Source organism: Pocillopora verrucosa, chromosome 4 (assembly GCF_036669915.1).
Source record: "Pocillopora verrucosa isolate sample1 chromosome 4, ASM3666991v2, whole genome shotgun sequence".
Classification (NCBI taxonomy): domain Eukaryota; kingdom Metazoa; phylum Cnidaria; class Anthozoa; order Scleractinia; family Pocilloporidae; genus Pocillopora; species Pocillopora verrucosa.
Window position 1 is genome coordinate 14,666,886 of NC_089315.1, and position 14,614 is coordinate 14,681,499.

General features: G+C 37.9%; 2 protein-coding genes across 2 annotated transcripts; one reads left to right on the forward strand and one right to left on the reverse strand.

Annotated features, from left to right (window-relative positions):
* Window positions 1-1,192: 1,192 nt before the first annotated feature.
* LOC131792316 (large ribosomal subunit protein uL18) lies at window positions 1,193-5,812 on the reverse strand. Its single transcript, XM_059109694.2, has 8 exons — window positions 5,722-5,812; window positions 5,489-5,558; window positions 5,250-5,365; window positions 4,103-4,237; window positions 3,228-3,430; window positions 2,051-2,228; window positions 1,508-1,596; window positions 1,193-1,345 (listed from the first exon to the last, which is right to left on the reverse strand). Exons 1-8 carry the CDS (start codon window positions 5,722-5,724, stop codon window positions 1,231-1,233), a joined length of 909 nt encoding a protein of 302 aa, XP_058965677.1. The 5' UTR covers window positions 5,725-5,812; the 3' UTR covers window positions 1,193-1,230.
* Window positions 5,813-6,097: 285 nt separating this feature from the next.
* Window positions 6,098-13,158, forward strand: LOC131792319 (caspase-8-like). Its single transcript, XM_059109697.2, has 4 exons — window positions 6,098-6,577; window positions 7,330-7,488; window positions 9,605-10,432; window positions 10,778-13,158. Exons 1-4 carry the CDS (start codon window positions 6,181-6,183, stop codon window positions 10,987-10,989), a joined length of 1,596 nt encoding a protein of 531 aa, XP_058965680.2. The 5' UTR covers window positions 6,098-6,180; the 3' UTR covers window positions 10,990-13,158.
* The last annotated feature ends 1,456 nt before the right edge of the window (window positions 13,159-14,614 follow it).

A 14,614-nucleotide genomic window follows, 5' to 3' on the forward strand; every position in this document is an offset into this window, starting at 1 on the left:
TTCGGATTTTTTTCAAGTTCAAGGATTGTAAATTACAATTTTATGAAAAACGACGGTTGTTCTGTTATTTCAGTGTGAATCCTTGCATGCCTGCCAGTAGCTGGCACCGCTTGTTGAAACTAAAACGAAAAAAAAAAAACTCTTTCAAGACTATCATTGGCTTCTTTTTCACCCCACCACTATTCTTAGCAACAAAGGTCGACATTTCGTTTGTTTATTGCTCGCCAAAAACTATCAAATGCACTCAAAAGCCTAAAATCGAAAAAAAGTTTACAGGAATCGACCAATCGAGCGAGCGAGCGAGCGAATGCCATTCTCCACACCATATCTACAACTCGCTCTTGCGCATGCGCGCAATTCACGAGTTAAAAAGGGCAGAATTTCTGACAATATGCCATCTTCTGGACGGAAACTAGACAGGTGAATTCATCAACAAGCGCAACTAGCGCATACTACATAAATTCACGTCCCGCTTCTTGCGGTTAAGTAGGACTTTTAGTTGGATGCTCTAGTTGGACTCATCGGGTACTGTTTCGCTTACATTTGTTTTTCTCGTCTCGCAAAGCAATGTTACAAGTTTCACGTTTTACGCGAAGACCGCTTAACATTTCAAGGAAACTTGACTCTGCGCCTTTGCATGCGAGGTTGGTAAAATTAAAGAAATGACTGTTTAATTTTGTTTGTCGCCATTTTTTTCCCTCAACGTTATTGTGGTTGTTTTTCTCCCTTTCCTTTTTTCCAAAGCCCATTCCTACTCGAAATCATTTTCCCCTTAGTAAACGTGTTGCTCGGCGGCTGAGAGTCAATAATACTGAAGATAAATTGGTATATAGTCTGATGCAAGGTTTGAATCTTCAGGGAGAACTCTTGTGGTGATTTTCTTAGTCTCAGGCTAGAGACAGAAGTCTAGGAAATAGGAAGGGGTTTGTTTCACTACAGTGTAACACCATTCCCATAGTTACCTGTTGAAACATGATAACTTTCGTGCAACAGATTTTTGCAGGTCCGATACCTTGCATTTGGTATTAGACGGTATTGGAATGGTGATAGTCATAAAAAAAAGCAAAAAGACACCATGCACATGAGGTACCATAAGACACAAAGAGAAGAGTAATGGAAAACGCACTAACAAATGCATAAAGGAAAGGGAATTTAAAAGTAAACACATAGAACAGTGACCACCACAAAAAAATTCTGCTCTTCAAAGGGAATTTATTTCAACTGACAAGCTCACTCATCATCCTCTTCCTCATCTTCACCATCACCCTGCTGCTTCAGGAAGTAAGCTTTCTTCTGTGCAACACGAGCCTTGCGCTGTTGGAGGGACATCTTCTTGCGGTTATACCTGGAAAAAAAATGCATGTTCAAAAATTGCTTGACACTGCAACAATCATAACCCATGTCCACAGTCACAGAACCAAATAGGTTCAAAGCAACTCCAGATTTTAATACCACCATGGTGACTGACCAACCAATCCATGAACAGAATCAGTTTGATAGAGCTCACCTCTTGGGTGTGACTTCCTTCTTCTGTGAAGGCTTGGCCACAGGATCCTCACGAATGGCAGCATGGGCTTTCTTGTAGAGCTCCTCAATCTGTGAACACCATGGAATCAAGACTGTTTGTAGTTCATGAAGAATTTGAAGAACTGGAAAGTTTGCGTGGCTTTTGGATAAGACTGCTCGAATCAAAGGACTTGATTATCACCATTAAAATAAGATTGTTTATGCTATTACAGTGCCACCAAATTGGTTGCCACAGCATTAAAAAAAAATTTTGATCCCTGCACAGCACTGTATTTGCAGCATAAGTTGCCCATTGGGGAACTGTGGTTGGTGGCCATGTAACAAGTACTATTGTTTCTACAGCTGAGTTTTAATGAGGTAAACATTTTCTTTTGCCTTTACCATTTTCTTTTTGGCTGCCCTTAAGACGCTGCACCAATCTCCAAAAATGCATGTCCACTATACTGCTCACTAGAAACACTAAGATCATTTTGGTCAACCAAAAAAACATTCATCAAACAGAAAATTACATGTAAGTCCTAACCTGATCTGGTTCAATGCCATTCTTAATGTACTGAGAGAACTGTTTCTTGTAAGCCTCTTCATCTTGTTCTTTCAACTCTGTCATGAAATTTGCTACATGCTGACCAAAGATGTGATTACGATGGATCTCAGCATTGAATTCTTTGGATTCGCAATCATAACCTGGGAAACGCTTCATGCTGTGGACACAGAAATACACAGAAATAATTGCATTTGTCATTAAAACGCTAGGTGAAAGTGATTTAAGTAGTGGGCACCATTGCTGAACAACAAATTGAAATCACTGGGAGTATTAACTGCAAAACTTGGGAATAAAATACATGACAGCAATGGGTCACATGTAACCTTGAACTGATTCCCTTTCCATGTCCTTCCTGTTGCAAAATGTACTATACTTAGGTGGAAAATAAAGGAAGTAAGCAATTCCTAAAGAAAAAGAGCATTCTTCATATTCAATCACCACTTCAGTAGGGCAAAGTTCATAAAATCAGCATGGTAGATTCCAGACAAATACTCAAGCAATTATACGCAAGACCCAACATAAATTCCTGATAAATACTTTCCTTACTCACCACCTTTATGCTTGACAGTGTGTGAAGGAGGCAAGGAGAATTTCAACCTTTCGCTCTCATGGCACAGAGACAATTCTGTGCTTTGTCTGTGTTACATTTTTTTTAATTCTATCCTGGAGAATTCAGTGTTTAATCAAATAATAAACCATAATGAAGAGTTTTTCCTTCTCCTCAGCACCCTTCTGGTTGAAAATGTATTGATTTGGTAAAGAGAAAGTCTTTGGTTTGTCCTGGGAGTTTAAAGGTTAACCTTTGACTCCCTTGAGTGATGAAGACAGAATTTCTCTTTACAATATCAATACAACATCAACACAACATCAGGCAGATGAGTGATGAGAATAGAGAGAATATCAATGAGTGGATTATTACTTGATCCAGTACTAAATTCTCTGAACTAACATCATAAGCATTAAATGGCATACAGTAAGGAGAGTCACAAGTCAGATCTAATAGTGAAAGGGTTGAGTACAGATCAATCTTGGCATTAAAGGATTCAGTTGTCATAGTTTCAAATCAAAATGTCAATGTTTGATTCAAGTTCTGCAATCATTGGAATATTTTTTATTTCACTGGAGGTTTTCTCATCTAAACAGTATTCTGCCTTACCTATGAGGAATGTCAAGGCCCCCGTCTACCGCTCCTTTCAGAGCACCAAACACCCTTGCTCCAGTAGTGGTTCTTGCCAATCCAACATCCAGGAAAGCCCTAAAAGCGCCTGGGGATCCATCAACACTTTCCACATTGTACTCCTCCCCGTTGACTTCATCTGTTCCTGTGTAGATCTCGTGCAGGTTCAGTTTGGTGAGCAGCTGTCACAAGGAAGCACAGAAAATAAGGTAGGTAAACAACTGCTAATCAAAATTCGCAAATTGAATAACATGCAATTTCTTCAGATCTTGACAACAACAATTTACTGTAGCTGAAAATTCTGAAGAACTAAAATTTTCTTGCCCTTGTTAGCTGAAGCAATACTCTTAAAAGTCAAGATTATGATGGGCTACCAAACAAACCTTGACATTAAATCTAACCAAAAGGCAGTTACAGGCCTTGAAAAGTTGCAGTAGACTGCCTGCAATTTGTTTTGAATGAAACCCATAAAGATGCATTAAACATGATTGAATAGAAAACTTATAGTATGACTTTGGTGGAGGGTAAGAAAGGATGATATTTATGTACAGTATAAGGGGAACTCCTGCCAAAGCAGAGAACCTCAACTTTGAAGAGACTGATTGAGTTACAAGTAAGTGTTGGAAATTTGGTTTACAAACCCCTTTGATGCTTTCATGGGTATAGTTTTTATTTGAATTGTTCCTTTTTAGCTGTGAAAATGGATCCCACAACATATCATCCCAACTTTATTGATTGGAATACACAAACTGATTACCAAAAGAAGAAAGACAGGGAAAAATGAAAACAAAAATTAAATAAGTAATAAGTTAATGTATATCGATTGATTAATTGTGTGGAGCAAAAGAACTTACACGACGTGCTAGCAAAAGACCAGTACAATAAGCTGCAGCATAATTGGTCAACCCGACCTTGATGCCATAACGAGGAAGCTCGTGTGCATAAGCAGCACTAACGATAACATCCCCTTCGAGTTTGGCATACGCTATCTGCAATATAATGAGTTACAGTGAGTAAAACTAGGCTGATTACAAATAATATTTATATTTTTTTAATGTTGAAATCTTAGACAAAACAATGTTTTCAGATACAGTTATTAAAAGAGGAAAAACACAGAATAGATTAACACGACTTTGGGAAAAGTTGCACAACTCAAATCAAGCACTCAACAAAAATGGAAACTGATGTACTTTCCTACTATAACTAGTGTACAACAACACTTACAGCAATCCAAAATATTCACATAATAGTATCAGATACTTGAACCCATGCATTCACACTTAAATAAGTTGTACAGTTATTAAGGAACATGAAATCTGATGACATCAACTTTTATTAAGCCATGTTATTCCAGTAGAATTCTAGACACCCATCTCAATATATTTATAATTAAGTATTAATCTCGTGTAAAACAATAACTGGAGGTTATTTCCTAGTTTCTGTAGAATGAGGTGGCTGGGAGTAAAACTCTTTCCCCTGGATGGGACTAAAAGTCCTTTGCAAGGGTTACTACTCAGCATTTCATCACACTTCCTGAAATTTTGCTAGTACGCATGTAACCCCTATTCGCCCAAGAACACAACAGGATGACCCTGCAAGATCTTGAACCCAGACCTCTGAACTCAGAGTCCAGTTCACTAGCCATTAGTTGGCCACATCTGCCTCTTAAATCTTGTTCAATTTGCACAGATCCAGTACCTCAGTTTTCCTCAAAATTTAACCCTCTTCTTCTTCTTCTTTGTTAGACTGATGAGTAAATCTTCCCTCCTCACAATTTCATAGAACTATTAGCCAAACAGGCCACGACAGTCAAAACAGACATCAGCTGGGAAACGATTTCTTGAACTCATCCAAATTCTTAATCAAATTAACACATAATCGTGCCGCAGCTAAATAGGAGAATTATTTACTAGATCATACGAACTTTTAGATTCCACGTGTTTTTACAAATATGGGGAAAACTAAGATTTACATACGATGCTCTACAAGTTTAGTACCTACCTGGCATGTGATGTCCTTATTTGTGAAACGAACGACAAATCGGTACTTAGGCGTGTTATACTTGTTCTTATCCTGGGTCACCAGACGTTTACGGGCATAATAATCGGTTTTACCCTCTGTTATAAGAACAAAACACAGCCATGTAACGGTGAGTTCCTGTAGCATGGGAAGATTTGACTTAAAAAGGCAACAGCGACTTCAAGGAAAGTTTGTTGTCATGTACTTTAGGTAAAACTGACCTCGTCGTCTCTTGAATTTGACCTGGAAACGCTTGAAGTACGCTTTGTTCTTGATTACTTTGACAAATCCCTATTTGGAAAATTAAAACGTTCCAAGATAAGAGTCACACTTTCGTAAAAGCCATCTCGAGATATCTCTGCCATCGCATCATCCCACATGCCGAAAGTATCACCAAAGACAAAAAATGTCATCAAATGAATCAAAAATAATGTTCTTTTTATTCAAATCTTACCATTTCTAGGATTAAATAAGGAAAACCAAGGACACCTCAGGTAGCTTCGGCTAGAGGCTGACAGAAAAACTAAGAGGAAGCTTACAAGGTGGCGCGCGTTGTTTGTAGGGATTGAAAGCTTCATGATGTCATACCGGAAGTAAATGTAGCAACATTTTTTTAAAAAAACCAGCTTTGAAATAATATGGCTAAAAAGGATTGTTTACTTAGTAATTACACATACTAGAATTATACTTCAAAGAAATTTGAAATCCGCGAAACTTGTTCGAAGCCGTTTCTGCCAAAGGTGAAATACAGTATTAGATGGATTTACTGTGGTTTCATAATGACGTCATCATCGGGACTTTCCCTCAACCCAGTCTCCCTCATACTTCGGAAAGGTCAAAATGGCCTCTGTTATGGGAGAGACGATGTTTGAATGTTAGCAGTAATTTCGAAACATATCTGCTCCTGAACGAGATGAATAGCTTCTCGGAGACTAACCGTATCCTGTATAAGATTTCTAACGAGATGAGAGATCGGGATCTTCAAAATATAAAACACTTGTGCCACGGACGGATACCTTTGGGCGACCTCGAAAAATCGAAGAGTCCAAGCGCCTTGTTCCAGATCATGCTTCAGAGACGAATGATAAGTCCGGGTAATTTGAGTCATTTAGAGCGCTTGTTGACTCAGATTGGTAGAGCAGATCTAGCTGGTAAGATTCAAACGAATGGTAACGACACCACGATGGAAACAGAGAGCGCCGTGTCTAGCAATCCAATCGACAAGAGTTATAGAGCTTTCCTGATGAAACTTAGTGATGAATTAACGAGAGATAACGTCGACTCGTTGAAGTTTGTTGCTGATTTACCGGGTAATTAACTTGGTTTTATATTTCGTTTCATCAAACTGTCGAAAAAAAGTAGACTGGAAGTCGGTAGCTATATATATCCTTAGCGCCTAGAGTTTTCTGAGTAGAACCTCATATATCATTTTAGCACCTTTTAATGTTTAAACTACTATCAAGCGAAACTTAGAAGAAGAAGAAGAAGTGAAATTCATTTTTAAGTGTCTGTACTGTGAGGGAATGCAACTGAACCTGAAATTAAGGCCTTATACCCACAGATCAATAGTCTGCTATGTGCTACGAAGTTTCTTTCCCCAAATATTACCCTAGTCGTTTTTATGGGAGTTTCCTCAGCAGTTAAACCATGGGAAGTCTCTGTGATAAGGACACAGGGAAAGCCCTCTCCTTAAGAAGAGCCCTTGAGTGTAAAAGCAGGTCACACCCACTTTTTGGGTATATAATACTCTCTGTATTGCCCTCTTTCATAATGACCATTGGCTCTAAGTGACCACTCTTCCAAAATACCTAAACTCTTTGTTTATAACTAATTGTGCTTAGAATTTCTCTTTTGAGTACTTCTCTTTGAGCAATGTGGGATTAATTATGTCATATTTTGTCATTTTATTTGATCTGTCCTCTTTACAGGTAATAATTAATTATAAAAAGCAGCAAAATCTTGAAATGACCATAAATTTTAATCTTTGCAAGTGAAAAAAGATTCATCTGTATTACACTCCTAGGGTAATAGGAATTCAGGACCTTTGTGTTATTTATTTCAGATGGCATTGATGAAAATGTGCAGAATGGAAAAGACCTCTTCAAGTATATGATTCAATGTGGCAGTATTGGACCTTGTAATTTGGACCACCTTGCTGACATGCTCCAGGAAATACATCGCAGAGACTTAGCAGAGAGAGTCAGAAAATTCCAATCAGATGGTATGCTCCTTTTGTTTTTGAGTTTATATTCTTGTCTTACATTGAAACCTGGTGCAGGCAAATACTAATACATACACTGTAAGTAGTAGCCCAACAATTCTTTACTTAACCCTTTAACTCCCATGAGTGACCAAGACAGAATATCTCCTTACAATATTAATACAATATCAATCAGATAAGTGATGAGAATAAAGAAAAATGTCAATTTTGGGATAATTAGTCGATTCAATACGCAATTCTCTGAACTGACATAATAAGAATTGTATAATTAGTTAATAGTAAGGAGAATTACAAATTTGGTCTGGGAGTTAAAGGGTTAACTCTTTATACCCTAACACCATTCTTCATATTCTCCATACTATTCTGTATACATTTCCTAAGGTGCTGGCAAGAAGAATTTGTTTAACCCTTTAACTCCCAAAAGTGACTAACTTGCAACTTCCCCCTATAATTTCCACGCTATTTTTAGCAAATGGTTATTCAGAATACTCAAACTTATCAGATAGAAGTTTTATCTTGATCTTTCACCAAATTCTCGCAACTAATTTACAAGGAATTGTGTAGCAGCTAGAGGGGAGAATTAACAATCAGATCCCAAGAGTGAAAAGGGTTAACAGTCAAGAGCTTTGTCTGTTGGTGATCATTTCCTTTATCCCTGTGACCTTAATATTTGATTTAGAGGTCATATTGTAAGGAGATGCTAATCACTCTCAAGTGCTAAAGGGTCACATTTGGGATTCCAAAAAGCAAACCTTCAGAAAGTTGTCTTCAAATTAGCTTAAAATCTGTTAATGGATGGTGCCATTTTGAGTCTGGCTGAGTGCCAAAGAGACTGAAAACTCTTGGTTTTCCTTTTCCTTCTTTAGGCAATCCTTCAATACAGGTCAGAGACAGGTCACAGAAAACCTTCATACATTTATCATGTTTCAGGCAAAAAAATGCATATTAAGCATGTCTTGAGTGTGGTTTTGCTTTTGTTATTTAATGCAGTCAGCTTGCTTTGTTCTGCATTCTTTCAGAAAACAAAAGTTTCCTGTTCAAAATGCTTGGACTGAAGCATTAAATCTTAACATCTAAAGGACACAATGGCTGTGGCTTCAATGAAGCATTGAAATGATTCCACTAGTATTTCATAAAATATGTTTGCAAAATTTTTAAGATGTCAATAATAAACTCGATGCACTTTTTTACTCTGGATTATTTAAGATTCTAGCCTGAGATTGTGACAACTTTGTTCAAGGGATCTAAAATTGCTGTAGATGCTGCTCCATCTTTTTTCTTTCTTTTGTCACTAACTGAAAATATTTCTCCATTTTCTTCTAAATAATATAAACAACACACCAACATAATGTCATCAACATTGGAATCCCTCTATTATTTTAAAATCTTAATGCACCATTCAAAGTTAAACAAAGAGTAAAACAAAAGGCTACCTCATACGTACTAATGAGCTTCTTTGGCGCACATTTTTGAAGCATGTTTCAGAAAGTTGCACACATGTGCACACTTTTTTTTAACACGCTTTTAGCAGGCATTTTGGGCTAATTACCTATTAGCTGTAGTGTGGCTCTTTGCATGGTGAGTTGACTATTGGGACATCATGGATGTGAGGCCATGCCCTACATAAGGATAGCAAGTTGACATCACGACCCTCACCAGTGTCAGACCTGGTGCTTGGTTCTTACTGCAATGGTTGTGATTTCTCTGGCATATTTAAAAAATTGGAAAAATTATCATATCCCAATTTTCTGCTTATTCTTGACGGTGACTTTTCTACATTTAAGACAAATGTGTTAGACTTACAAAGGGTGATACGGAATTAAAGGTTTAACCCTTTAACCTCTGAGAGTGACTGGCATCTAATTTCTCCTCACCATATCACTCCTGAATCAAACGTTAAGGTCAGGAGAATAAAGGAACTGATCTTGATTTTTTAACAAATTCTCCTTGTCAGCACCTTATGAAATGTTTAGAGAACAGTAAAGAGGATATGCACACTGATGTTAGGATGTAAAGAGTTAAGAATATACCAGAAGTGTTAAAAAATTATTTTGCTGATTTTCTTGTTGATTGTGTGTTTTTTGGATAACTTGTGTGTTTTATCTTTTTAATGTAGGAGGTGTAAGTTCCAGTGTGGCCAAAATTGACCGGCCAGCTCAATCACCAATCAATGACCAACGCCCATTTGCATCGACTCAAGCCCCACCACTCAGACCTTTAGTTACTGGGAAGCAGCCAATAGTGCACCAGATGGGTGAGCCAAGACCACCAAGTGTACCTTTACTTTCTCCTGCACATTTCATGGGTGGGCGGGATGGAGGTCCAGACAACATTGAACCACGATTCCCTGTCCAGGCACTGGCTAATCCAGCAGAAATCGTTGCTCCCATGCGGCAACTAGGGGTTGACGAGGAAGATGCAATGCCTTCCTATCCCATGAGAAACCGGCCACGTGGTATTGCACTGATTATAAGTAATGAACACTTCCAGGGAAACCCTGATTTGAGAGACCGCCAAGGAAATCAAAAGGATGTGGATCAGCTCCGTGAACTATGGGAATTCTTGCATTTTGAAGTAATTGTCAGAGCAGAGCTGCAGTCACATGAAATGTATGATTGTATGAGAGGGATCTCAACGATGGATCACTCAAACTTTGACTGCTTTGTTTGCTGCTTGCTTAGCCATGGAGCCAATGGAGCGATCTATGGCACAAATAGTGAATTGCTGGAGATAAATACCATTACATCCATGTTCAAAGGCGTGGCCTGCCCATCACTTGCTAACAAACCCAAATTGTTCTTCATCCAAGCTTGCAGGGGGGAAGCGTTTGATCGAGGAGCTTGGATTGAAGCTGATGCAGTAGAAAGCAATCCTGAAGATGCCATGAGGAATAATGCAGAGCCAAATGAAAGCCATTTTCTCTTGGGTTATGCCACCCCTCCAGGTAAATTCTCATTGAAATCATGGTAAAAGGTGAATTTCAGTCAGAAATTGCGGTTATTCTACGTCTGTTTGTTGTATGTCATGAATATTTCTCAGAGAATTCACTCACTGACTCACAGGTTTCGTGGTGTGAAAGGTTTCTCCTCTTGTCACAAGCATTACAATGAACACTTTTTGCTAATGTTTTTAAGTAATATTTTTAAATGTAGAATCTTATTTGCCATAAGAGAGAAGGAAAAAGGAGTGACAGACTATTAAATGAATAATTTTATAATTTATTGATTTTCATTTGCTCAATAAATGTACATGTAATTATTTCTTTTGACTTTGAATTCATTCTTAACAGGTTATGTCAGCTGGAGAAGTCAAATCCATGGCTCCTGGTATGTTTCCAAGCTTTGTGAAGTGTTCCGAAAGTATTGTGAGAGATATGATGTGACGACCATGATGGTGAAGGTTAATGATGAAGTGTCAGATGCATTCACCAAAAGGGGTTACAAACAGTGCCCAGCTCCTGTTGTCACACTCAGGAAGAGAATCTACTTAAACAAAAACTGATTGGTAAAGTCTTTGTTCAAAAATTACCCCTTAAACCCTTTCACTCCAATGAGTGATGAGGAGAGAATTTCTCCTTACAATATCAAAACAATTTCAAATAGACTAGTGATGAGAATAAAGAAAAATATTAGCTAAGGTAATATTAGTTGATCCAATACCGAATTCTCCAAACTGAGATCTTAAAAATTGTATGGTCGTATGTAAGGAGAATTACTAATGAGATCTCAGGGGTGAAAGGGTTAAGTGAGCAAGGAAAGGAGGTAGAAACTGCATGTCAAATGCAGTATTTTCTGTGCCTTTAGTCAGTAAACAAGTCCCATGTCCATTTTCAGGCAATTATTGGTAATATTCCATGGTAACTTGAGTTAGGTGGTACAAGCGTGATTGTGCCTTTCACCTTGCTTTGTTGTGTTAGTTATTCGTTTCTTCTTTTTTCTCTTTTCACCTGCATTTAAAAGTTGACTGGGCACCCTAATATCAGAATGAAATTCTCAAAGACACTTCCTACGGTACTTACAGGGGTAATTAGTGTAACTGGAGTTTGCATCATTTCCTTCCTTCTCGTGACCTTCATGTTGGGAGAAATTAGATGCTCGTCACTCTTAGGGGTTATAAGGTTAAGTATAGTGTGATTGCCTTGTTTTTCTTCCCTAACATTTCTCCATTTTCACTGACACTGTGAAGACAGTAGACCTATAACAGCATAGAACGTAACTTGAGTGCGTTCAAGGGTTGACTAGATCTTCTACACTGGTCAGCGGCATGGAATGTTAACTTAACAATTATAAACTTTGATATGAATGTTATGGTGTTCAATGCGTGCAACGAAACAAACCCGAATTTTTTTTGCTTGGTTTAATTTATTATGTCATGTGAAAGAGAATGCATCATGCGAGTGAAAACCGAAATTGGAAGTACAACATGAACGTTATCACTTCTCAGCGGTGATGGAAGGTGGTGCAAGTTGTTGTTGTTCCCGTCTGTATTGTAAGGAATCTTTTTTTATGAATCACGAAAACACGGGAACACAAATTTAGTGCAACTTAATATTACTTAAATCTGACACTCAGTTGTTTAAATTTCTATAATTTAAAGATTTCAGATTTGGCAAGTGTTATTTATCGGATAGATTAAGTGTCAGCAAAGGGCTGAATTTTGCTCCAACTGAGGAGAGTGAAACAAGGGTTAGCCGGTTACCTTGTACAGCATATGTGCTTTACATAAAGAAACTTGCGGAGGTTTTCGTAAGAACTAAGATTTATAAACCCAGCACTTGCAACGAAGCGTTAGAAAGTTATTTCGTAGTGAATATAGTAAAGAAAAAATTGCATGACCTGCTTGCTATTTTGTGATGTATGGTAATTCTTAATTTTTTAGAATGCTTTCCAAAGTGTTTTCGCTAACGGCTTAAGCCCATAATGGTCACAAGATTGTTCGCATTCATGCAATTTCCTTATCTTTTTACCAGTAAGAATCATATTATTGTCATAGGACGACGTTCGGCCAGACTCTAATGATTGGAATTCCTTTTATGTAAACGTCGACAACTACCATTTGTTAATCGTAACTAGTACAAACCACACAGGTGAATAGTGCTTTTCGCGCGCGCTGATTGGCTATTGCGGAAGTGAATGACAAGTACCATTCATTTCCCAGCAGTCGGAGCAGCCGACGAGACAAAATCGCGCGTCAAGAGTTTAACTTCCGACCATTCCTTGGTATATTGAACCAAATAAACAATTGTTTTGGTATGTGTATATTACATATTTAAACATTTATTCACCCCAGTGTCGGTGGTGTACTTTCACCTCGCCGCTTCGTGGCTTGGTAAATATCCACCATTATTCACCTCCACTTTGGCGAATATTTGTTAAGTATTGTTTTAGAGTGTATCGTAAGTATTAAGTATTGTTGGAGATCCTTTGAAAATTAAAGAAGTACACGTTAGGAAAGGATCTTAATGCGATGTAGGAAATATAAGCATTAGTAAAATATTTTCATTTTGAAATTTTCAGCGTGGAGAACAAAACTTTTCAAACATGCACGCTCGTGAAACTAAGAAAAGTAGCTTTTAGAAAAATGGAGCGGACAGGACGTTGGTAGAAAATTACTTTTCTCCGTTTGCTTCGATGTAGTAAGAAGTCGAATAAAATCTTTTTATAACCAGAAGTGGTTTTTTATTAACCCTTTACACCTTACCATCAGAATTCATATTCTCCATTCTGTTCTCTGTACTTTTACTAAGGTGCTGACAAGGAGAATTTGTTTAACAATCAAGAGTTTCTTTAGTTAGTGATCATTTACTATATTCTCATGACGTTAATGTGTGATTCAGTGGTGATATTGTAATGAGAAATTAGATGCTAGTCACTCCTAGGCTAGGTGTACCTTTCTCTTTTCACTTACGAAACACTCATCGTTAAGTACAAAAGGACTATGAAAGCCTGTTTGACGGAAATCTGACGCGGATCCCATGCGCCTGCATAAAACTTTTCATTTCATTCCTGGACGCTCAAAAATTAGAACTAGCTTCGTCATCGAAGAAGACAAACACATCGCTGTTGAAGTGATGTGTTTCAGTGACACACTTCTTGTAAAAACCACCGAGAAATTTTCAAGCAGCGTTCGGCGAAATTGACATGGCCACGGCTGTTTCAAAACGCGAAATATCAGAGCACGTTCGCAAAATGGATGCCTTAATCAGTTTGCATGATTGAGTAATCAGGTAAAGAGAGTTTGATCAATTAGTTAATTACTCAATCTGTTGTCACTAGTGCAGCTGCGTGTATGAGGAGTCACAATGAATGTCATCGATGAAGAGATCTATTCAAAAACATAAGGATTCGTGTATATTTAGAAACAATAAATTATTACATGACAAAAGCTTCCTTTGTAATGCTGTTCTCTCTGGCTATCAAAAGAAAATAACAAAACGTGATGACAGCAGTTCAAACGTTACGAATTAAGACAATCGATCTTTAGCTATATGGCGCCAGGCTCTATATTATCCCCTCTAAATGTGCATGCGCGAGACGTGACTTTTGATAACCAAACACCGTGACATCAGACAGGGACAGAAATCGTGACGTTACTAGACCCAAATTCAAACCAAGATTAGTTCAATGACGTCACATTTCGTGACATTTTTTGCAAGTCTTGACTAATGTCATGGTGTGTGGTTGGCAATGGTAGCCGGCAGTCACCAACACCCTAATCGAAAAAAATACTTCTCGGAACGTTTTCATTTTCAAATCACGTTTCAAGATGATAACTTTTACGAGAGAGTTCAAGAGATGGAAAAAAGGGAGAAAAGTCATTTTAAGGACGATTGCGACGGTCTATTTAGGATTTCGTGAAAAATTATTTTAAATCACATTGACGTCAGTTAACCGCTATATTTGCATTTCCTTCTGTTGGAAGATAAATCCTATTATAACATAGCTAGCGAATTTGTCTAATCAAATTCAATTGCGTGAGCGTGCTTCATATTCCTATAGTGCACGCTCATGACGTCAGGAAACAAATCCCTCGAGAAAAATAATTTTCCATCGGGTTGAAAATATTATAAAACAATTGCTTCATACGTTAGCGTGCGTTCATCGAGATATGAAGCGCACGGGAAGTC